The sequence below is a fragment of the Lissotriton vulgaris genome, chromosome 1_1, assembly GCF_964263255.1.
Source record: "Lissotriton vulgaris chromosome 1_1, aLisVul1.2, whole genome shotgun sequence".
Classification (NCBI taxonomy): domain Eukaryota; kingdom Metazoa; phylum Chordata; class Amphibia; order Caudata; family Salamandridae; genus Lissotriton; species Lissotriton vulgaris.
Genome location: NC_141685.1, coordinates 1057044547 through 1057069250, shown reverse-complemented (window position 1 = coordinate 1057069250; position 24704 = coordinate 1057044547). Strand labels below are relative to the sequence as shown.

At 46.3% G+C, this 24704-nt stretch overlaps 1 protein-coding gene across 3 annotated transcripts in view; it reads right to left on the bottom strand.

The window, feature by feature from the left end:
- TOM1 (target of myb1 membrane trafficking protein) overlaps positions 1–24704 on the bottom strand; it is a 352338-nt gene that overhangs the window by 57008 nt on the left and 270626 nt on the right. For all 3 annotated transcript variants that reach the window (XM_086962935.1, XM_086962922.1, XM_086962928.1), the window contains one exon: positions 10954–11013. In XM_086962935.1, the coding sequence (XP_086819061.1) occupies positions 10954–11013 (60 nt within the window). The remainder of the gene's footprint in view (positions 1–10953; positions 11014–24704) is intronic.

Sequence of the window (24704 nt, the reverse complement as noted above, 5' to 3'; positions counted from 1 at the left end):
CTAAGGTTATATATCGGTCACAGCGACCTATAGTGAGTGATAAGACATGCACTGACATAGGCGAAAAGATAAATACGTAGTTGGATGAGCAATATCCTACTCACTTGGCATAGGCTATGGATCTGGCATTGTGTAATGAGAAGTGCTTCTGTCACGGACGTAAAGCAAAGGCCAATAAAGAAGTACATGAGTAGAGAGGAGTAGGGGTGCTGAATATGATCAAGATACAGTGCGGCATTTGTGAAAGAAAGAGTGTTGTTGCACAGGACTTTGCTCAGAAGCTGCGGCCAGTGTAACTGAATGTCAGAGCATCAAATACCAAGGTTGTGAGGTCTTCAATACAGCTCAGGCCTCTTCAATCCACTAGCAGCACACCCTGCCCATTTGGCTCACTCTTGCTGATCAATGTTTTCTCCCATGGTAAAGATTTATGCTGCTTTCTCTTCTTTTGTCTTTCCGTTATTTGTGTTTTCCACTCTCTTCCTCTCATAAATGTCGGATGCACAAAAATAAGTGCCAGTCCCCAAAAATGTGCGTCGTGGCCCTATTCGGCAGCCACCGGCTCATATTTAGCACAGCCAAGAGGATGACAAAGGCGAACAATGTCAAATCAGATATGAGTTTCAGCCTAGTTCTGCCTTTATGTACCTTCCATCACCTGTGGTGATAGTTTACAATACCTGCAGGTGGATTGCGGTCATAGCTCCTTATGCCATTTCACACTGTAAAGCTATATGCATACTGTGTACCTTACATTAAAGTTGTGTTTTTTTAAAAATAAAAAGTTAAAGTTATAAATACACAATTGGAGAACATTATAGCTGGTCAAGGAGAGTGTAGATTAGAAGACTTCCAAGGTAAAGTGTAGGATGAAGTAAAATAGATTGGATGGTACAAGGATCCAAAGATTAGGAAGAGAACGATAATGATGGCTATCGGGACATGATGCCAATACAAAAGCAATTTTTTGGTGCCTGTGAATTCTAGAATAAGACTCATAACCTTTTAAGGTTAGTATGTATTGCTTATTGATGCCGATTTGTTTCTGTATTTGTATAATGCCAATTGAAAAAATAAAGTTTAAGAAAAAAAAGGTTAGTATGTATTGCTACATTATTCTATTTAGGAGAAATTAAGTCCACAAGAGGGTTACCAAACTTTGGAACTGAATGAACAAAGTCCATGTCAGGAGAAGAAAGAGAACTACTTTGCAAAACAAGATTGGGAGGTGTCTCTTTCTCCGGCTTCTCATCAAACAGGATGTCTCGCTAAACGACTTTGCTCTCCTTGCTCATTCAAGCCAATCAGGTGTAAAGGTCTTTCCCACAGTAGGTTTTTGTTCATTACAGAGCAAACTCAACAGCCTGCAGGCTCATGGGCCAAGACAGACAGTCTGCAGTAAATATGTGGAAAAATGGGAGGCTTTCTCTATTTTGAAGGGCAACAGTTGTAAAATATTCCACAGTCTACAGCTATATCGGGAGTTTTATTCAAAATAAACAGTTTTATCTTCAGGTGTCAGTCGGTGGGTGGAGTTGGTTTGACAGACTATGACATCCGCTGCAGTCTCACAATACATAAGTATGTGACAACAATCCTAAAATATTACTTATCTGTAACCACTGGTTTGTGGGTTATGTTGTAAGGCTGAGTCTGTGTTCCTTTGTAATGTTAGATTCAGAGTGAAGTTGTAAAAATCCTACCTGGAGTCGAAATAAAAGACTTTGAGAAACACAAGTTGGTATGTACTAGACTAAACTCAAGATAGCAGGAAAATGTGTAGCATGTCATGTCATGTCAAAATACTTTATTCGGTTTTACACGAGTAAAAAAAACATAAAACTAACATTACAACAATAGACATAAAACGCAATTAAAACATGTACCATGGTCATAATCGCAAACCTTATAAAATTCATTCCATTAAAAAAAAGAGACATAAAAAGTATAAATAGGCTACAGATATGATGACAGAAATATATATAGCTATCAAATCTCCCTACGGTTTCTGGATTGTAGAGCTAATTTCAAGAATCCAATCACATATAAAGTGCTTTCGGGTTTTAGCATTTGTAAATAACAAAGAGCGGGGCGGACCTGGTTAAAATTCAGTTTTTGTAAAAGGGGTTTCAGAAAGAGCCTCCGGGGAGCATTATAGAAGGAACAGATAAATAAAAAGTGCACCAAATCCTGCGGAGACATATTGTAGCAGCCGCAGGGAGGTAACACTTGGCCTCTATGGGATCCCCTCGGTACAGCTAATAGATGAAAATAATCCAGCCGAAACCTTGTTAATAAAAAATGCTTGTGGCTTGTTATGGGCCATGATAAATATGGCTCCATAAGTGGTGTGGTTTTGAGCATCACAAATTTGCGGATGCTGGGTTTTGCCAATTCCACCCCATCTCAATTTAATTTTTTCATTATTATAAAAGATTTTTTTACAATCTCCACATCTGCGGTAACAACAGAATCTGGGTTTGAAAAAAGGTCCGGGCGCCTCAGCTCAGTAAAGCAGCCTTTTAAATATTTAAGCCATGGGATATCGAGCATATGGTCCAAGAACAACACTTCCTTTAACAGCGGGTGGTTGAGGACCAGGTCTTCGCTTAACCAGCACTTCAGCCAGAATAGTAGAGGCTGTAGTGCTATGGTATCGCCAATAAAGGGTAAACCAGTTTCCTCATGAACTATTAAGTTGGAGATTCCCTTGGGTACCCCCAAAAGTTGTTTTAAGAAGCTGTTCTCGACCACCCCAATATTTTCGGCTGCTACATACCCTCATAATTCACTGCCATAGCTACCCAAAGCAACACTTTTTGCCTGATAAATCTTCAGCAATGCGGCAACTTGACGAGTGCCCATTTTTGTCACAGTTGAAAATGGCTGAATTTGCCCGAATTATCTCCCCTCTTTTCCTTTGTACAAACGGACCCCATTTTAACTGGTCGTCGAATAAGAGTCCCTGGTAGGAAAATGATGTAGTCAGGGGAACCTTCTCTGCATTTACCACAAACGAGTACCGTTTCTTGGGACGTGCCCCTACCTGCATAATGTAGGATTTGGTGTTGTTGATGGCTTGATCACGGTCAGCATAAAACTACGAAAAGCATTTAGTAGGGACTGCAGTCCTCTCGCAGTTCTTGCCAAGAGGACTGCATTGTCTGCGTATAGCAAGACGGGCAAACCCCTGCGCCCAACATGAGGGAAATCAACTCCAGTTTTAACCAAAAACGTATCTAACTCATTAATATACAAATTAAAAAGGAAGGGGGCCAAAATAAAGCCCTGCCTCACTCAACATTAAAATCCCTGAATACCTTAAGGTCATGCGAAAACCTAACGTTGGCCTTTGTGCCCTTATGAAGATCCCTCAGGAAGTTGACTAGAGTAGGCTCCACCCCCATGGCACCCATGTATTCCCACAATTTCCCCCGGTTGACAATCAAACGTGGAGGAAAGGTCCATGAACGCCATGTAGATGGTGCCCCATCGGGCTACGGTGTACTTCCCGAGGACCATGTATAGGTTTAGGCATTGTGCTAGTGTAGAGTGGCCTGGGCGGAACCCATATTGGATGTCCGATAGGATCCTGTTTTCTTCAGCCCAAATTGTCAATCTATTCAGCACCACGCCTCCCACGACCTTGACCACAGAGTCAATCAGGGAGATCGGTCTATAGCAGGTGGTGCTATTACGATCTCCCCTCTTGAAAATCGGCACGATTGTGGAGGTACCGAATGACCTGGGGCAGCCCAAAACTGCTGCTGCGTTGAGCACTGCTGTAAGGACCGACGCCCATAATGACGTTTTTGATTTAAAAAGATCCGGGGGAATGCCATCTGGGCACGGAGCTTTATTACTCATCAACCCCAAGATTCTTTTCTCGACTTCTCTTAAGGTGAAATGCAGTGATGTTACAACCTGCCCACCATGGTGTGATTCTAACTGAGGGGTGTTGCTCTTAAATATAGAGCTGAAGTGAGATACCCAATCGTCTTCAGAAATGTTGGTGCATACTTCAAGTTCCCCACCCATATCAAACAGTGGTCTTTTGATTATACCCCAATATTTCTCACTATTATTCAGGGTGCTAGGATCTAGAAGATCTTTCCAAACCATCTCCTTTAATTCAGCCTTTCGCTTTGCTAGTGCCTTTTTATAGATTAAACGAAGAGACCGAATCTGCAGGTGGTCTCTTGGGTTGACTTTCAGGGCAACCTTTAACTCCCTAGCAGCTTTTGAGCAGATGTGGTCAAACCATTTGGGGTCCCTAAACAGCGGGGCAGTTATAGGGGTGGTTAATAACGTCCCCACTTTAGATGTGATACCCTCAAAAGCTGTAAGGATTTCCAAAGGGAAGGAAGCAGGGGACGCACAAGATGCGAGATCGGGGGCACAAGATTAATGAATACTGTCGTAAAGTAAATCCGGGTTCACCTTTGATCACTTAAGTCAACGCCTTCCATCCATGAGTTTCAACACGCCGGAGGATGTCGACTTATCCTGTAGGAGCAGTAAGTTACCACCCAGATGGATACAAACAGGATTGTGATCACTGTAAATACTTTCTAGAATTTTAACGCCGGATATGCAGGATCGTAGGCCCATCGTAATTAAGATATCCATACTCATATAATACAGAGAGAGCCCAAATGTTTGAGGCGGGTAATCTCAGGAACCACAACACCAATCACAACACCCAATACAGCATTGGAAAGGGCACTTGCAGCAGAAGGACACAGGCTATGCAGACGCCCAACATATAAATTTAAAAGGTAAAAGAACCGTACCCGCAAAGTAGTCCCTTGTGGGCGTGTCTATGTTGTGCTGTGGGCGTGTGCTGGGGGCGTGACAAACGCTGAGGGCATGTGGTACGTTCCGTCCTTCATGCCATGTCTCATATTGTGTGCTAATCCCACCCTGCTCCCTTTAAGTACCCCTGCACCCCATAATCATAACCCACCCATACTCCTTAAATAACCCAACACCCTTAAACACTAACCCATCTTAACCCTATAAATATACCCTGTACCCCAAAATCCAAACCTATCCCTAAACCCTAAAAATACCCCTGTACCACAACACCCAAACCTAGCCCTGAACCCTATAAATACCCCTGTACCTCAAAACCCAAACCTACCCCTGAACCCTAAAAATACCCCTGTACCCAAAAACCCAAACCTAGCCTTGAACCCTAAAATACCCCTGTACCCCAAAACCCAAACCTAGCCCTGAACCCTTAATACCCCTGTACCCCAAACCTACCCCATAACCCTAAAATACCCCTGTACCCCAAAACCCAAACCTAGCCCTGAACCCTAAAAATACCCCTGTACCCCAAAACCCAAACCTAGCCCTGAACCCTAAACATACCACTATACCCCAAAACCCAAACCTAGCCCTGAACCCTAAAAATATCCCTGTACCCCAAAACCCATACCTATCCCTAAACCCTAAAACTACCCCTGTACTCCATAACCCAAAAGTATATCTGAACCCTTAAAATACCCAAACACCCCAAAACATATACCTCAGTACCCCAAAACATATACCCCTATACCCATACTTACCTTATCCAAACATTAAAAAAAAATACATGCTTTTACCATTCATGCATTTACAACGAATTTTGTTGTAAATGTATGCGTGGTAAAAGCATATAAAATGTAATGCCATGCGTTATAATGTCATTGCAAGTCATGGTACTTTCGTAATGAAAGTATGCGGAGTGATGGTATGCGGAAAGAAAGTTGCGGAATAATGGGTGTTTACCCTCCCCCGATAAGTACATTGGTGGCACGGCGGCCCACATCTCCAGCAACATAATCATATTTTTCACCACCCATTTGAAAAATGCACAGGTCTCTCTCATTGATGGCCAGCACCGACATACACTTTTAGACACACCTCCCGCCACAAGTTCTAGAATTGCGAACTTTAGAGCTGGGGAGCTACGTTCGAATCTCGGCATCAGCTCAACATTCTGTGATTCCAGGCACATTGCTATGTCTCCCCGTGCCTACCACAAATGAATGTGTTCTTCTATAATGTAAATTGTGCTCATGCCATGTTGTCGAGTTCGCGCTATATAATATTGCCAGGAAAAATAAAGTAGGGAAACTCGAGTTCACACACTACTGAACACGCACTCTTAAGTGCATCAGCAGTGCACTGTGAATCGGAGCGTTTCACAGACCTGTCACAGGCCTGTCACAGATAAGAAATGCTATCAAAACGAAATCCTACAAAACAATATACTACTGGCCGGCAGCAATTCATACCCAGACAACTTTGGGACGGGCTGCTAGTGGTCTATAAAAGACCCCCCCCCGTATGGCCTTTAACCGTGGAAACAGTCTGTTTACTGCAAACATCCACTACGGACATGGTGGAAACCAGATTGCATTCATTAAGGAGATGGTTCAGTGCGTCACCCCGACAGGAATGTTCAAAATGAAGGCCCCCCATTCTACCGCATCCCAATTCTCCCATGGCGGTTTCATTGGATTGCTGCACGGCTGGACATTAAAGTCCCCTGTTAACAATACAGTGTGAAGTAATTCCACTATACTGTTTCACAATGTCACCCAATTGGGCAATCCGGCATAACCCTGTAGTATTCACTGCATTATAGAAATTAATCAAAAGCAGCTTTACATTCCCTCGCTGCAGGGTAACTGTTTCAATATCAGTCTTAGGGCACGGTATGGCGTTGATTGCACATTTCAGAGCTAAAGCGGAATATATAACCAAGCCTCCTTTAGCTCTACCACTGGGTGATGGTGTGGCCGGGACAAAAAAAAGCTTTATAGCCCTCTAAGAATAGAGCGCAATCCACCATCCAGGTCTCTTGTAGGCAGATCACAGGGAATAGCCTAATAAACTCTACCCACTTTGGATCTTGAAATTTCCCCGCCAACCCAGCGATGTTCCAGGAGATGACATTATGGACTACTTTCCCTATGGGGTCTACGGTGGGGGCCATTTTTAGACTCTCAATATGGACGACAGTGCATTCCCCCGCCGTGGACTCTCCTGGGCGGCCCTCTGTTATACTTTTACGTTTACCAATAGGAACAAAACTTTTCCTTATATTTCTGTCCCGTTATAACCTGTTTTTATGATTAAATTGTGTTTTTGATTTTTATGTAATGTATTTATCTGATTTGGACCATATTGGTCAATTTTAATCTATGTTTTTTATAATAAATTCTGTGACATATATTGTTTGTATTTTATCTCTCTATATGGCCATTGTATAATTGCGAAAATGTGATACCAGTGGGTCACTGGGACCATCCCCTTGGGAACACCTTTTACTCCTCTTAGCAACAGAGGATTCCACACAGTTAGTTTGTATATATCAAATGTTTTTCATTTATTTGTCAAAGTTCACTGAATATTAATATGTAGCATATTCAATAGCTGAAACTTTATCCACATTAGTGTACATATATGGTTCAATCATTCATGAGGCATCATTATTTTGGAAATATCCAATGCATTTCGGGCTACTAGATGAGCCCTTCATCAGGGAATAATGCTCGGCTCCAGGAGGCTTTACTCTTGCTCGATCTCTCCTTCTCACTCACGCATTGTCTCAATGCGTGAGTGAGAAGGAGAGATCGAGCAAGAGTTACAAACCCAGGCACATATTGAGTGATAGAGTCGGTAAAGCCTCCTGGAGCCGAGCATTATTCCCTGATGAAGGGCTCATCTAGTAGCCCGAAATGCATTGGATATTTCCAAAATAATGATGCCTCATGAATGATTGAACCATATATGTACACTAATGTGGATAAAGTTTCAGCTATTGAATATGCTACATATTAATATTCAGTGAACTTTGACAAATAAATGAAAAACATTTGATATATACAAACTAACTGTGTGGAATCCTCTGTTGCTAAGAGGAGTAAAAGGTGTTCCCAAGGGGATGGTCCCAGTGACCCACTGGTATCACATTTTCACGTTTGTTCACTGGCGTTTTTAGGGGTATAAACGCCACCCATGGAGAACCCAAACCTGATGAACTAAGATAAAAAGCTGTGCATCCATCCGAAATTGTTTTCTGTTTCATTGTATAATTGCGACATTAATACCTAGTGATGTGTGGAGTGTAAGCTGTATGGGTATGTTTACTTAAATCTATATGCCCAAGGGGATTTCTATTTGTTGACAATGGGCCCTCTGTTATATACTGATAATTAGAAGGCGGGGTGGGCTCTCTAGGGACTACAGGTGTTCTCAGTCAGTCGCAGTCCTCGAACGTAGAGAGAGCTGCAAATCTATTACTCCTTTGTGGGATAGGTAAAGGATGAAAATCCCCCCGAGGGGCTGTGGTTAGCTACGTGGGGGTCAGATGGCTAGTTCTAGTGATTGCTGTCGGTCCATAAGACTGCCATCCAGTGTGTGAAAAGAAGTTATTACTATTTAGTAGGTCGGGTTGATAAAAAAAAGCCCAGTGGGAGGATCTGGATTCCAGAGCTGGTATTGAACAGGCCAGCTCTAGTTTCTCTAAATAACCTCTCGACGATTGTGAGGTCGTTAAAGTTTACAATAATGCAGTCACCCCCTCCTGACTTTCTTGAGTTTCCCACCCATCCCACACGACGTGCCATTATAATGTTGTGGGCTATTGCTGGGCCTATTGGGGTGTTATTGGAGAGCCAATGAGTCACCTTGTTCTTAAGTTGGTGATAAACTTCGGTGGAGCCATGGGGAAGAGGTGGCACATTCCACAGGATTACCACCAGTGGTGTGGATTGGGGGGTAAATCTATTACTGTGGGGTTTAAGACGTTGGTAAGCATTTCTCCCTGTCTCCTACTACTGTTATTCCTCGGGCCCTGGGGTATGTGATTAGGATATGTCCTTGGGGGTAGCCTGTTAGATGTAATATCCTCGAAAGTACTCCCAACCAACTTCGTTGATGTTCCGTTTCCCGGGCCACCCCCATTAGGCACTCTAGTGCTGGATGGAATATCACGGTTGGGGCCACCTGGAGGATGTACAGGGTCGACTAGAGGGGTTGGCTTACTTGACAGGCTACTTGTGATGGCTAAAGGGCAAGATAAAGCCTGGTGCCTAGTTAACGCAGCGAGGCTATGCTCTATGTCCTGCAACTTAGACTGATGGGGGCCAGTCTTTCCTCCAACACAGAGCTCAACAATGATTTAAAAATGTCAAATGTTGTTTTGTCAACCCCAGAAGACCCCATGATGTGGTGATTAATGTTGGCGAATTGTTAGGTTTCGATTTTTTTGCTTGGCCCATGGTGGCTTTACTTTTTCTCTTGAGGCTACCCGCTGGGCGAACGGCTACCTTTAAAGGTAGAGGTGGACTAGGGCCTTTAAGAACCCCAGGAGTAGCAACAATATTCTTCCCACCATGCCCTCCCTCTACCATGGTGGCAACATTCACAGGTTCTTTTCTGTTGGCAATTATTATCGCGGGGGACAGGGGCTTCGGTAATACCCTGCCCGTAACTTCTAAAGAGTTAGGATGCGGATCCGCAGCCAATATTTCACTGTCTATTCCCGAGCAATGTTGGGTGTCCTCTAGTACATCCAATGTATCATTATGGCTGTTATTAATAGAGCCTATCCGGGGTTGATGAAGAGGACCGACTGGCGATCTGGAAAGGCGCCTATTCACCAGCTCGATCTCTTTATCAATAACTGAAGCCGCCCTCGATAGAAATGCTTTCATGGTTGTCACAGTGGATTTTGTTGCAGCTATTGTCCCTACGGGTACTGTCTGTGTCTTTCTTCTAACCATGATTGCTACCCTATAGGACGATAAACTCAATTCACTAAAAGACAACTAACAGGCTAAATTTAACAATCAAATAGCTAAGTATACAATGACAAAGGCTAAAAATATGAACAAGTTAAAATGCGATACACAGGTAAGTAACCAACCATGTAAAGACTCAGATCAAAAAAGCTAAATAACGTGGCCCAGCCCGGCCCCTGACGGCCTAAGAGGGGCCCGCCCTTGGCCCGGGCTTCGCCCGGCACCGCCCCGCGACGCGGGAGCCCTGCATCCCTTATGAGCACCTCCTGGCGCTTTCCAAATCGGTGGCGGCGTACTCACCACAAATGCTGCCGGGAGCTGTAGTCCTCAGTTATGGCAGCGATGGTACTGGCGGCGACAAAGCCTAGCGGGCAGTGAAGGCAATAGGGGCACAACGAGCAGAGCTCTCAACAACAGGCAAGGCAAAGGTTCTCCAGGATTTCTTGGCAGGACTCCCCTGTGTAGCATGTGATTCTACAATAGACAAATGCTCCAAACAGCTGTAGACTCCCCACCCCAGTGACAAAGAGGAAATGTTTTTTAATAAGTTCATCAACCAAGCTATATATTCTGGGTGCTCAGGCACAACCTCCACCTGCACCACGAAGGCATAAAGAACAATTAAGTGTGATGTTGAAGAGTTACAGCTCAGTAATATAGAAGAGTGGAATGTTATGGTTTTCATTTGCGGCAAGCCTATTTTTGGTGGTCTTGAAAGATTTTGTTAAATTCTTTTTTAAAAAGTATGAAATAAGTTTTTGTAAAAGAATGGGTGCACCTGCATATTTCAATGGTGGCATATACTGTTGGTGTAAGTCTAAGCAAGGATTACTGCATACGGGTTTCTGTTAATCATCAAGATCAGCAAAAGACTGGCTATGAAGAACTTTCAGGTACTGCATCCAAGCGAAGGTGGGGTATTGTAGCAGGTAGGGGAGTTTGTGTCTTTTACTGGCATGGTCATGATAGCTGACCAACCGAGGGCCGCCAACTAGCACTGTCTATGCAATAGGGCCCTCATTCAACCCCTTTCCCCTGTGGCTGATAGCTTTAACTTTTTCATTGAGGAAGGGAACACAGTTCTCCGCCGTAATGTCAGAAATCCCTTTGTTTCCTCCCCAAAGCACTGTGTAGGCAGGAGGCGCCCTCTTACCACATCAACGGACAGCCACTTCTCGATGTCATCCATCATGCAGGCCTGAGTGACTGGGATCTGGGGACAGAGACCAAAGGAAATAGTAAGTGAAGACTACTAACAACAAACTGCCCTTCCTTCCATAAAGAGAGAGGCAAACCCTTAGAAACAGCACAGACCATCATATTACATACAGCCACACTCATGGAATACGGGCATATACAACCACACAAGTGTACATACACATATGTACTAAATGTTCATACAAAGACACTGGAACCAGACCCGCTGGACCTGCCAAGTGTTGCACAGCTCATCGGACACCAAGCCAAAGTAGACACATTCATGCAGAATAGCTACTTAGACATGCATACTTTTTATATTTTTAAGCTGGCTTTCTCTTTTGAGGTTTGTATCACATCTGTAATGTATGGAAATCAGTAGATCTCCCAGACAACAGTATGTTCTGCAGTTAAGAAATGCTTTTAAGCCTTTGTGATGATTTGGATGCATTATATGATGTGGCTGTGCGGTCTTACTGTGTAATACACTAGCAAAAACTGCCTTGGGTTCAGTCAGGCTCATTTGCGCAACCTTAATCTCAACCTTCTGTAGCTATGGCTTCGAGGAGCAAGGCCGGAACAAAGAAACTAGTGTAAAGCTTTGAACAGTACCAAACAACAAAAAAAGAAAGCCATGTGTGAAAAAGTATAAAGAAACAACAATGGTCCCTGGCAAGGAGATATGAACTGAAAAAGGGTTTTTAGGAGATTCGGAATCCAAGGGCGCACTGCCTAGGTTAATACGTTACAGTGTGTACAGATAAATGAGTGTTGTTGTGTAGTGCGTGAAGAGCAGACGGCGAACACCCTTAACCGTCCAATAAGTCAAAAGACATAACAAATATACAAAGCTATGCTCTCGCAACTACAAGTGTAGTGACAAAACAGGGTGCAATGACCAAAAAGGAATTGAAGCACAGAAGCAGAATCTTTGGTGTATATTTTTCCTTGTCACAGCAAGTTGTAGGTTTATTTTCTCCAGACTTTGAGAAATGTTACATTCGCCGACACGTGTTTCGTCGTGTGCGGTTGAGTCAACACGACTCTTCAGGGCTTGGTCTTCAATACCAAAGTATGGTTTGAAGTGAGTCTGGACCTTGTCGTTTTTGTTCGATATATAGTAGGTCAGAGTTGGAATTATCAATGCTCTGGAAGCGTTTAAACAGTGAGGTCAACCGTGTAGTAAGAGTTATTCTATTGGTTATGATCCCGCCTCACTGGTCGGTGAAGAGTCTCGAGTGTAGAAGCTCTGAGTACGTCTTCGTCTCAGGCGGAAGCCGGGAGGGGATTCTTCGGAAGTGTTTCGTGTACGTACACGAGAGACGACCGCCGGGAAACACAAGAGGAGGGATTGCCTACTACGGTATACCGCCGAAGAGGAGACGCACCCGTTTCCCTTCAGGAAACACTTCCGAAGAATCCAACTCTGACCTACTATATATCGAACAAAAACGACAAGGTCCAGACTCACTTCAAACCATACTTTGGTATTGAAGACCAAGCCCTGAAGAGTCGTGTTGACTCAACCGCACACGACGAAACACGTGTCGGCGAATGTAACATTTCTCAAAGTCTGGAGAAAATAAACCTACAACTTGCTGTGACAAGGAAAAATATACACCAAAGATTCTGCTTCTGTGCTTCAATTCCTTTTTGGTCATTGCACCCTGTTTTGTCACTACACTTGTAGTTGCGAGAGCATAGCTTTGTAGGTCCCTGGCAAGGAGACAGGTGAATGCAAATAAATATAGACTCAGTCAGTTCTATATTGCTGAAGACATGCCCAGCCGGGCAGCGGTCCTCAAAATTTATATTTAGATCAAGGTATGTAAAAAACAATAACACCTTCAACAATTCACGTACGGGGGGCACAAGCCTGTACCCAACCACACGAATACACAGACAAGGACATACACAAAGGGCTTGCAAGGCAAAATCAACAGTCTCTGCAGAATTCCAATTTTACACAGAGAATTTCTTGTAGGTACCATTACACAGTATTGTATAGTCAATCATTCCACAAGTATATGGTACACAGTGAGTCGACGACGTTTCGGACCCCCTTACAATTCTTGTTGAGAGCAATCCATTCTACCAAGGCATCCTCACATGGAGACGTTATATAGACGATGCCTTCATGATATGACATGATATGGGGTAACGACTTCGATGCCTTCCCAGCTCTACTACACTGGCTGAACAACAATTGCAGTGGGCTGACATTCACACTGTCCCATAGTAAAACATCTATCCCCTTCTTGGACTTAAACATCCAGCATCAGAATGGCCTACTTTACACTTCTCTATACCACAAACCCACTGAGAAAAACACGCTTCTTAGCTATAATAGTTGTCACCCTAGGGCTTTGAAGGATAGTTTACCTTACTCTCAGTTCCTCCGGTTGAGAAGGAACAATTTCCACAAAGAGGACTATTTCCATGAAGCCAGCCTCTTAGCCACCAAATTGAGACAAAGAGGCTATCCCCGCCACCTCATAAAAAATTCTATGAAGCGGGCCTGGTATTGCCCACGTGAGACCCTCTTGGTAAATAAACCTAAGCCTACTACAAACAAACTCGTTTGTGTCACAACTTTCTCCAGTGTGTCTAACAAAGTCACGAAAACCAATAAAAACTGGCATATTCTAAATTCAGGACAATTGAACTGGGAACGTCCACTGTTTGCTTTTAAAAAAAGCAAAAATATTAAAGACCATTTAGTGAGGGCAGCCTTACCTTCCGCTACCCCACTTAAAAGAACGATTAATGACCATTGGGCAACGACACCCCTCAGGGGCCATGCGAAATGTGGAACGTGTGTGGTATGCGACTTCACTGTTGAAAGTAAGGAATTTGTTTACAAGGAAACTAAAAATGTGTTGAAGACGTTCACAAACTGTAACAGTTGCAATGTTGTATATGCAATTTTTTGCCCATGTAACCTCATTTATGTTGGACAAACTAAGCAAAAAGTCAAATTACGGATTTCACAACACCGGAGCAGAATACATTGTAAGACCCCCAACGCTCCGTTGGTTGAACATTTCACGTCCAAAGAACATTCTGAAAACGATATCCGCTGGACTGTGATAAGCCAAGTGACAATACCACCAAGAGGAGGTGACCTGAATCTACTTCTTAATAAGGAGGAGCTAAAATGGATAATAAGGACAGATAGCTTGAACTCTGGCCTCAACCAACAAGAGGACTGGACTACACTAATCTGAACATGCTCTTCAACTGGAAAGATATAAGTGAATCCACCTAAACACTCTGGCTTTCGCAGAAACTTTTAAGTATTACCAATGTACAATGTAGTGCCAATGTACTCTAATTTTAATTTTAATTATATTCACTGCTGGTTTCGCCACTTTCACAACTTTTAATCACTTTTCACAAATGTCACAGCGTTGCACTTATTCCCAACAGCGCTGTCCTATTCTAATTGCTGCACCTACTCGGTCCACCCAACATGGCCGCCCGGTCATGGTCCTTTCTTTATTTCCGTGCCCATAGCTCAGCCAATAGTCGAGCACTTTATAATGACCGTGCTCACATGACTTCCTCTAACCAGGAAATCGAATGTTGCCGACTGACCCGGTAAGTCTTAGTCGTGTTCCCCGCTCACTCCCAGAGCTCTGCGCGTTGCACTGCCAGGCTGACAATCCTTCCCTTACCCGTAGGCTATCCTGGTTCCAGGACCCCAGCGCGATACTGCGCCACCGGTATTATCCGGCCGACAAGGTAAGCCCCACCCGGCTTTATTGTTATGCACTGTGATATTCTCTTCCCCTGACTTCCGCTCGTAAAACGTATACCTCACATACAGGTACTGCGGAAATGGAAATTAATCTCCCCCGCCCTTGGACCCATGGACTAATTTTCTTGATTAACTGGTAAGCAGCCTGACCAATTCACTGGCCGCCCATGCTTAAACCACTGAATGTCTCTTATCTCACTCGTTGCCATTCCTCCTTTAGACAAACCTAAAAATCGGATAACAAGTCTAAACAGGTCCTGATTCACCCACTCGCCTGCGCGCTCTGATGTGAGCTTGCATACTATATGCCCCTTTGGTAACCCTTACAATTCCCACCCCTGGGCTATACTGGATGTGTATTGCTACATCTCTTTTCCTGTAAATCACTCCGCACCACTGCGCCGTTTTTTCACTTGAATATGATATTCTGCCATGAAAAATGTACCGCCGTAACTGCATTAATTGTGGAATCCACTCGTACTACTGCGCCGTTTTTAATTCAATTTCTTGGCCACCCTTGCTTTTATTATTAGTACTATTCACCTACACTGCTGCACTTACTCAGTCACAAAAAGTATATGCTTCTTCACCCAGTCACATGCCTGTCACATGCCTGTAGACATGTACACAACCCCACTCGTTGTCTCCACCAGGTTAGAAGCGATTTATTTTAGTAACCACCGCACAAAGTCACTACTATTATGCGCAAAATACTTAATGTATCCTTTGTCTCCCCCCCCCCCCCCCCCCCTTCTCCCTGTAGGCTAAAGAGGCTTATAATTTAAAAGGCAACTATTGTTTTGTCCTGATGATGGACCCCATCATTTAGTAAGGGGGTCCGAAACGTCGTCGACTCACTGTGTACCATATACTTGTGGAATGATTGACTATACAATACTGTGTAATGGTACCTACAAGAAATTCTCTGTGTAAAATTGGAATTCTGCAGAGACTGTTGATTTTGCCTTGCAAGCCCTTTGTGTATGTCCTTGTCTGTGTATTCGTGTGGTTGGGTACAGGCTTGTGCCCCCCGTACGTGAATTGTTGAAGGTGTTATTGTTTTTTACATACCTTAATCTAAATATAAATTTTGAGGACCGCTGCCCGGCTGGGCATGTCTTCAGCAATATAGAACTGACTGAGTCTATATTTATTTGCATTCACCTGTCTCCTTGCCAGGGACCATTGTTGTTTCTTTATAATTGAGCTCCCCGAGGTCCCTCGCTGATACTAATTGGGGTCCCCTTGTTGTTTAAAATAGATGTGTGAAAAAGTGCCATCTTTCTTGCATGGTATGCCCCCACTTTTTGCTGAATTGCTGATGTGCTTTGACTAAGTGTGCCCTGGGCTCCTGCCAATCAGGTTCCCAAGGCCTGTGTCCCTTCCCTAAAACTGTGTTGAAACTAAAACCCAGTTGACATCTCTGGCCACATGTCAGTCTCTGGTAAATGGTACCCTAGATTACCCAGGGCATTGGGACCAGAGAAGACCCATAAAGGCTGCAGCACTTATTGTGCCACCCTTAGGGTCCCTGTACCCTGACACACACACACTGCCTTTGTAGGCTGAGTGTTCTGGTGCAGAACTAAAAGAGTCGACAAGGCACCCATCCCGGTGTGCCATGCCCACAAACACACCTCCCTGGCATACATCAGTCACCCCTCTCGCTGGGTGCGCTATGCCAGTGGTGTGGGCACAGCTGCATGAGCCCTGTGCCCCTACAGCACCCAGGGCCATTCCTGGGCACTGTAAGTGCAGTGCTGCCATTAAGAGTATATGGTGCTGGGAGGTTGTCATTACGAACTCCACAGCACCAAGATGGCTACACTGAAGACTGAGAAGTTTGATATCAAACTTATCAGCACATAAAACTCACACTGATGTAAGTGTGGGATTTAATGTCAAATGCACTACAGAGGGCATCTTAGAGATGTCCCCTGAAACCTAACCAACTCCCAGTAAGACTGGTACTCCCATGAGCAGTGGTTCTGCTCAAACAGCAACAACCCCTGGTGCCAGCCAGGAACCGCGAATCCAGCACACTCTACACCCGCCGAGCCCGGCCCGTGCCTGAGTGGACAAAGACCCTGAGGACGTCCCCCCGGCGACAGTGACCCGTAATCCAGTGCCCAAAAACCCTCCTTGACGATCCTGACGACGCCTGCAGCCTCACAACCAGGGACCCCTCCAACCGTGACCAGCTGAGGGTAAGATTTCCCGGCGTCCAAAGACACCCCTGCACCCGGCGCCCCACGGCCCCCTGTGCCCAACTCCTGGGTGTCTACCTATCCTCCAAGATCCCAACTTACCTCTCGAAGTGGTGGTCGCACCTGAAGAATCTCCGTCCCCGAGCCTGCAGCCTTTGTTTAACTTCCAAGTCTCCCACTGAATAACATTGAGCGCCCGACGGCTCAAAAGCACCCTGCACCCAGCCGCCCCAGTGCCCCTGGGAGTGCAACCTTTGTCCTAATCTACTTCCCCATTTGCCCGGAGGAAGTGACTAGGAGCCCAGCTCCCAAAGCCGCGTGGCCTGCTAGCCAGCAGCCACCAACCAAAGGCCCCCTGTCTCCCATAGAATAACAATGGGCCTACTTCCTCTGCACCTGGCTGCCCCTGTGCCGCTGAGGGTGTAACAACTGTACCTACCTGACCCTGGGAGACCCCTGAGTCTATGCCCAGAACCTTAACTCTGCCAGTTGAGTAATTACCCAAAAGCTGATAACTCACTTTTCTTCCATAGGGTAACATTGACTGGTTTCACTTGGAAATTCTTCCAAGTGTGGAGTCTTGAAACTTTAAAAATATTCATCTAAAATCAGCCGAACAACGAATTCTGATTTACTCACCTGTTATCAGGAGAGATCCCAGTGCTGTATCTTTCAGCCCAGCACTGAACCTGAAAAGTAATTATAACTGTGTTTATTGTTAACTCAATTTCCCTCCATAGGAAACCATTGTCTGGTTTTCACCAGAAAAACTTCTAAGTGTCCAATTCCTAAAACTACAAATATTCCTTACAAATCGCCTGTCTGACTTAAACGCATTCTTTCAATTGTTTACAGGAGATACACCAGTGCTGGAACCAGGATCCAAAACTGAGTAAGAAAAAGTAATGATAACTTTACATTCTGGCTAAGTGAATTTCCTCCCGTAGGATAACATTGGTGATTCTATGTGAGAAAGTTTCAACTTTTAAAATACAATAATATTCCTTCAAAATCACAACTGTAACCAAAACGCTCTTACTCAATTGTTTACAGGAGATGTCCCAGGACTGAATCTAGGATCCAGTCCTGTGGTTAGAAAAGTAATCTATAAAGTAACTACTTGCATTTAACTAGAAATTCCCATTGAGCTCAATGTTGCATTGTGTTTGAAATTGTGTTGCCTATTGCAACAACGGTAACTATTATATTCAAAAGTCTATTGCCTATTTGAAAAGTATTTAACTAAAGTATCTCATTCGGAGAAACTATATTTTGATACCTATTGTTGGTTCTAAAAAAAAACAACTATGTATTTTTATACAAACAATTGGCCTATAGTTCAGTTCTTAAGTGTGTAAGACCCTTTGCTGAGTGTGTACAACAAATGCTTTACACTGTCCCCCGATACTGCCTTACTGCTCGACCAAGCTACCACTTTAGAGAGTAAGGTTATATCTAACTTTAGCCTCTGCCATACCTCTGGGGACTGTAGACTCTGTGCACACTGTACCTTACTTTGGTCCAGTATATACAGAGCCACTTTCTTACACCTTGCAACATGAAAGAAGTACGACATAAATTTTTACAATAAATTATATGTTTATGAATTTTTACAGCCCACGATGAGCAAAATCCACTGGAGGATTCCAGAGATACGGATTTTTAAAGAAATCTTAATTTTTAATCCAACCACAAACAAGCATTGGCAACTGTAACTTTTTTGAACTTTTGAGAAGTTTGTAAAATTTAGTTTGGCTGCTCTGGCCCGCCTTTGGTGACCACAACTGACAGGGTAAAGGTCTGGGGGTCAATGGGGTAGATTTGGACATCTACCTGGCCACAACAGCATTTTCAAGCCCAGTTCCAAACTTACAGCACGACCACAATAGACTTCAATGGAGTGGTCCCGATGCTGCGGATGAAGGCAATGAAGAAGCTCATAGATGCTCCCAGTGTTGTGTGGTCGATGGGGGGTGCCTTTGCAGTTATTCCTTGGTTAACAAGTCAGGTGGAGCGACTTTGGACACAGAGGTCAGGGTCCTTCGAAGTCCTCTTTGAGATCGTTGAAGGCCAGCAGAAGCTACCTGTGTCTGTCCACAGCGGTCCCAACTATATCCTTTGGTGGGTGCTAGGGTCATTCTTGGGTGACCAATCTAGACTCCGATGCACTCCTGCGTCCAGCTGACTCAGGTGCAACTTTTGGCCATCGAGGATCAGTCTTTTGCGTCACCCAGCGGCAGTTAGTGGTGATTCTCCTGAAGTGGCTACTTACTTGCTGAAATGTGCTACTCCAACTTAAATGACCCTGGTGTTTCCAGGAATGCAATACAGGAACCCTATGTGAAGGGTCCAGAGACCTGGTAGGTATTGTGTGGTTACTGCTTACTAAGTCAGTGTGTACCAAATAATGTAAGAAAGAAAAATTTCTTTCTAGAGTCCCCTCACTCACCGGGGTTGCCCCACGGTGACATGCTTCATCATTGGGGCCATCCCAGTTCTCTACGAAAAGGGGCGTGCTGCGACAAGGCGACTACGCTGGAGCACTGGTTTTGAGAGATGACTATGTGTGGTGCAAGTGTGGTGATGGTGGAGTGGGTGTGAAATTAAAAATACCGTGCTAGTGGGCCTCAACAATTTATTTTGCTCCTAGTGTGGTATAAAAATTAAAAAGGGGTAACACTGTGTTCTAACTTTTACTGAGCTAGATCAGTGTTATGGTCAACATGTTTCAAGCTCCCCCAAGCTTTTCTTCAGGACCATACAGGGTCCAGCCCTGTATTGCCACTCCTGTATTCAAATGAAAAGTGTTTATAAAAATAAATACTAATTATTTATATTAAACGCTGTTGATAATAAAACATGCGTGTTGTTGTACATACGGTTTGTATTTTACTTGGAATGCTGTAAAAGAGAATAACAGTTGTTTAATGGTAGACACCCCCTTCCGAAAAAGGGGGGAACAACTCACATGCATCTCACTTCATCTAGGGAGTGGGTGTGCCCTGGGCACCATACTGGTGCGTGCTGGTTTTCAAACCGGTGTGGAAAAATAAAACACTGTGAATCAAGTGGTTTAGTGGTTTCACACACAAGACATAGAGACTTAATGTGACTATTGACAAGACACACAACACATACACACGAAAAAATAACATGGCAGATGGTTATATTTACATAAAAGAGTGTTTGATTACACCCCATGGTCTTAGGCAAGGGCAGGAACGCCTCGTGGAAACATTGCTGAAAAAGGAGTTTCAAAGTTAGAGTTAGAAGGGCTCCTTTTCTGTGTTTCCCTTTAAAATTGCCGGTATCCTTGCAATCTAGCGTCGTTACACACTTACTTCCTATCGGCAAACCCGCTCGGTACTACCTGATGCTTCCTCACCCGACCGCATACTGAAGCAGAACGGGGCTCGCGGTGTATTTAGAAAGCGCGAGCTTCCGGGTTGCCGGAATGTCTCTGTTCACTAGAGCGCTTGTTTTGAGCGGCCATCTTGGTAGTATGTCATCGCGCTCAGCGCGAGTGATGAAGAGTTTTAAGTGTTACTTCGGAATTATACCGAAATAAAAGATGCAAAATAGTTTAAAGTGATGCTGGATATGGGGGCATTTTTATAAAACAATTTAGAACACAGGTATTCGAACATGGATGGTTGATGTTTTTGCAAGAGAAGGTTAACCATATTTTTAAGAAAACGGGTTTTGGACATTGGGTAGATTGGTTGTTTGGTCTGGGGACGAGTACCTGTCTACTTTGGGAAGGCAGTGGAGGGTATTGTGTTATTATGGAAAGACTTATTCATGGTTGGGGGGGGGGGCAATATTTTAGTAGTATTGATTCGGTTTTGGTTTACACTTTCACAGTTCATTTCTTAATTACAGCTGGTCTAAGGGCGAAAGGCCCCCCATGGGATTTCATCATTGAGTCCCTGGGTGTCCGTATGCAGACGAAACACCCATCTTTGCTCTTTCTCTTGCAGGAATTGTAGCACAAAATCTGACTACCTAACCCAAGCGGAGGACTTGAGCAACAAGCTGAGAAACAGAACCTAAGGAGAGAACACAACCTGAGAACAATAAACCCATCTGTATCACTACATTCAATCAAGTTTCCGACAGCGTGTCCAAAATAATCAAGAAACATTGGCCAATACTCAACAGCGGCGGTCTAAACATACCAACCCCAATGTTCAGCCATAGGCGGGGAAAAAACTTGAAAGATTATTTGGTACATACCCGTCCCACACCAATAACCCAGACAGTAAGATCCCAACCATTACCTGATGGTCATTTCCCATGTAATGGGATATTTTTCATCTTAAGTAATGAGCATTACATGTGTCATTGAAACAAGAAAAGAAAATGAAATATTAAGGGGAGGTACTTCCAAGGACTATGAACATTACATATTTCGACAAATAGTGCATTCTTACCTAATATCCTGTGGTGACAATTTCCGGCATAACAGTTGAATGAATCTTTACATTCATATTGTAATGTCAGGTGATCATTGAACATGAAAAGTGCGAGACAATGCAGTCATAAAATACTATGTATGCGGAAAGAAACAGTTCCATACATAATACATCAGGGCATACTGCGGGATTGTCTAACAGAAATGGCAAGGCAAGGAGGGTCCACGCACAGAGAAATTTTATTAAGGGGACAACATTTAGCCATGTCTGTGAGAAAAGGTAGCGCTCATAAGGAATGCCCGTACAATGCAGTTAGGTAGCAGCTTCTGGTAGAGTAGCGTCCGATCTCTCTGCATTCCCTAAAAGAAGGTAGCTGGGGCGTGGCCAAGATGGCGACCTGATCGGACGCAGGTCTGCGTGGCTCCCTGCCCTAAATCCCCCAAAGCCCGCATAAACACAGCTTATTGCCCCCAAATCGCTGGCTATCGGGGGGTCTGGCTGTCAAGGACACCCCCGGCGCAGCTGTGAAGCCAGCGGTGCCGCATACGGCCCTGGAAACCGCCGGTTACCCTTGCCTGGGGGTACCCCGGCCGACGGAAGGGTGAGGTGCGGCAGGCGCGAAAATAGAGGCCCCGGTCTGGGCCTAGACGGACTGACTGTGGAGGCGCCGAGCACCTGACGACTGTGCCGGAAGACACCTCGCTCCCTCTTCTGCCCCCGGACGAAGTGGGGGTCCGGAGCTTGGACCTGGGGTGCTGGGCCCCCGACGGCAGCCTGCGAGGAGCGCCGAGAGCGCAAAACCGAGGGCCCGGTCCGGGCCTCTGACTCGAACTGCTGAGGAGACACCGGAGCTACACGACTGCGCCCGGCCCCGGTAGCACCTGGCGGAGAGCGGAGTCTCCTGGGGGGCCCCCGAGCATCACTGGCGGTGAGTGGGGGCAGCCCGGAGGCTCATACGCGCCATTGACTGATTTGGGGAGTGCCCGGGTCCCCCGGAGAAGATGGTGGAGGCCACGAAGCAAGGGCACTAGTGAGACACTTTTCCCACATCCGCCCCTGGCACGGCGGTGACGACGGTGGTGTCGCCTGCGGCCCTGGACGCTGCCGGATTACCCCGCCTGTAGGTGCCCTGGCTGATGGGCGGGTGAGAGACGGCCGACGCCAAAATCGAGGCCCCGGTCTGGGCCTAGGCAGACCGGCTGCGGAGGCGCCAGGCGGCTGAGGACCGAGCCGGGGGCCGACGCGCTTCCTCCCTCCACCCCCGGCCACCGTAAGGAAGCAGGACGCAGGCCTAGAGGGCCGGGCTCACGGCGGCCGGCAGCGGAGAACGCCAGGAGCGCGGAAATCAAGGGCCCGGTCGGGGGCCTATGCAACAGCCAGCGGAGGGTGCACCGGAGCAGCGGGGCTCTGCCTGACCCCAGCGACGCCCAGAGGAGAGCGGAGTCTTCCGAGGGGGCCCGAGCATCTTTGGCGGTGAGTGCGGGGCAGACTGGGAGCTGGTGACTCGAAGGCCAGGCTGGGACCAGACAGACCGACGTGGATTGGGCTGCGACGGACAAGGGTCCCCCGGAGACACCCGAGGCAGCCGCGGCACTGGGGCATTGGATGGAGGCAGTCGAGCATCCTTAGCGCCCCCCCCCCCCGAGACTTTAAGCAGCTCCCGAGCCGGCACTGGAGTTCAGGGGACACAGCGCGCCCCAGAGGAGGAAGTGCCCGCCTGGCAGCACCGAGGCAGCAGTCACAGGCCCGGCACCGGCGGCCCCCCGAGATTGGGGCCACTCCTGAGGCCCGAGAAGACGGTGGGTGGCGGGTGGCTGGACTTCTTGACCTGCCGGGGCCAGAGGGTCGAAAATTGGGGTCACAGCAAATTACCCCGAATCCGAAGACGCCGGTCCGCTGTTGGTCTGCCTTGGACCCCCCGGTGATTGTGGATAGGAGCAGGGGGGGTGTTAAGGGCCAACAAGGACGGCGAAGACGTAGCGCGGAGTCGTCAGGGGCACCCCAAAGACCGGGATCGACGACAGTAGGCCCGGACGCAGCAGAGTGGGCGGCTGTGAATCGCGGACCAGCAGCAACTGCACAACCAGGGGACACATCGGGAGCTCCCCTAAACAGGCGAATACCGTCCCCGCGAAGACAGCGCCGTTGGCCGGACCCCGCTTGGCCCAACACGTGACCGGGTGATCTGCCTGAGCACCGACCCACAGACGTGCCCACAGAGATAGGACACAGCAGACAGCACCACGATGGCAAAAGCTAACCGCAGGGGAGGCCGCTCCATCACCGACCTGCTGGTGAAGCAACAGCAGAAGGGAGACAAAACCCAAACGGCGTCACCGTCGTCCACACCCGCCACTAATAAGAGCGGGACCCAGGAAGAAGCCCCAGTCACAAGATCCTTCCTTGAGTCCCTCTTTGGCTCGCTGAGGGAAGACTTCCAGACCATCAAACAGGAGTTGGTGAGCGAGCAAAGGGAGCTGCGCAGGGACCTGGACGGACTAGGGGAAAGAGTGGCCACGATAGAGGACTCAAATCAGGTCCGTTGCGAGGAGCTGGTGCATCTCCAACAAGAGGTCCTGCGACTCCGCGATCAGCAAATGGACCTCCAGGCACATAATGAGGATTTAGAAAAACGCTCCCGGCGGAACAACATTAGGGTCCAGGGAGTACCATCGAAAGCAGAAGGGAACAGTGTCACCCTGTACCTCCAAGATTTATTCCGGGAGATCCTCAAGGAGCCCGCGGACTTCCCTATCCGCATTGATCGAGCGCACCGAGTGGGCCTACCACGCCAAGCTCCTGCCCCTCCTCCAGACATACTGGCTTTCCTCCCGGACTTTCCACTTAAAGAGAGGATTCTTAGAGAGGCACGCCAGTCTCAGCCTCTCCGCTTCAGAGACGCATCTGTGGAACTCTTTCAAGACCTCTCTGTGATCACACTCCAAAAAAGAAGGGAATTCAAGACTGTCACCACCTTCTTGAGAGACAAAGAGGTGCCCTACTCTTGGGGTCACCCGTTTCGACTCATCTTTCGGTGGGATGGCACTCTTCACCAGATGCGTTCCCTCCAGGACACCTGCGCTCTACCGGGGATCGAGCCGCCGGATCAAGATAACAGCGACGACACTAATACGGAGTCGTCACAGGAACATCAGTCACAACACCGGCATGACGGCTGGCAGAAAGTCCGCAGACGGCGACAACACAAGCCACGTGCACGCCCGGATCAGCTAACGATCGCCAGAGAGCACGCTGCTGCTGTCCAGGAAGTGGCGAAAGACACCTCTGGGCCTCCTTAAGTCACTTACAGCAGGGACATTCATAG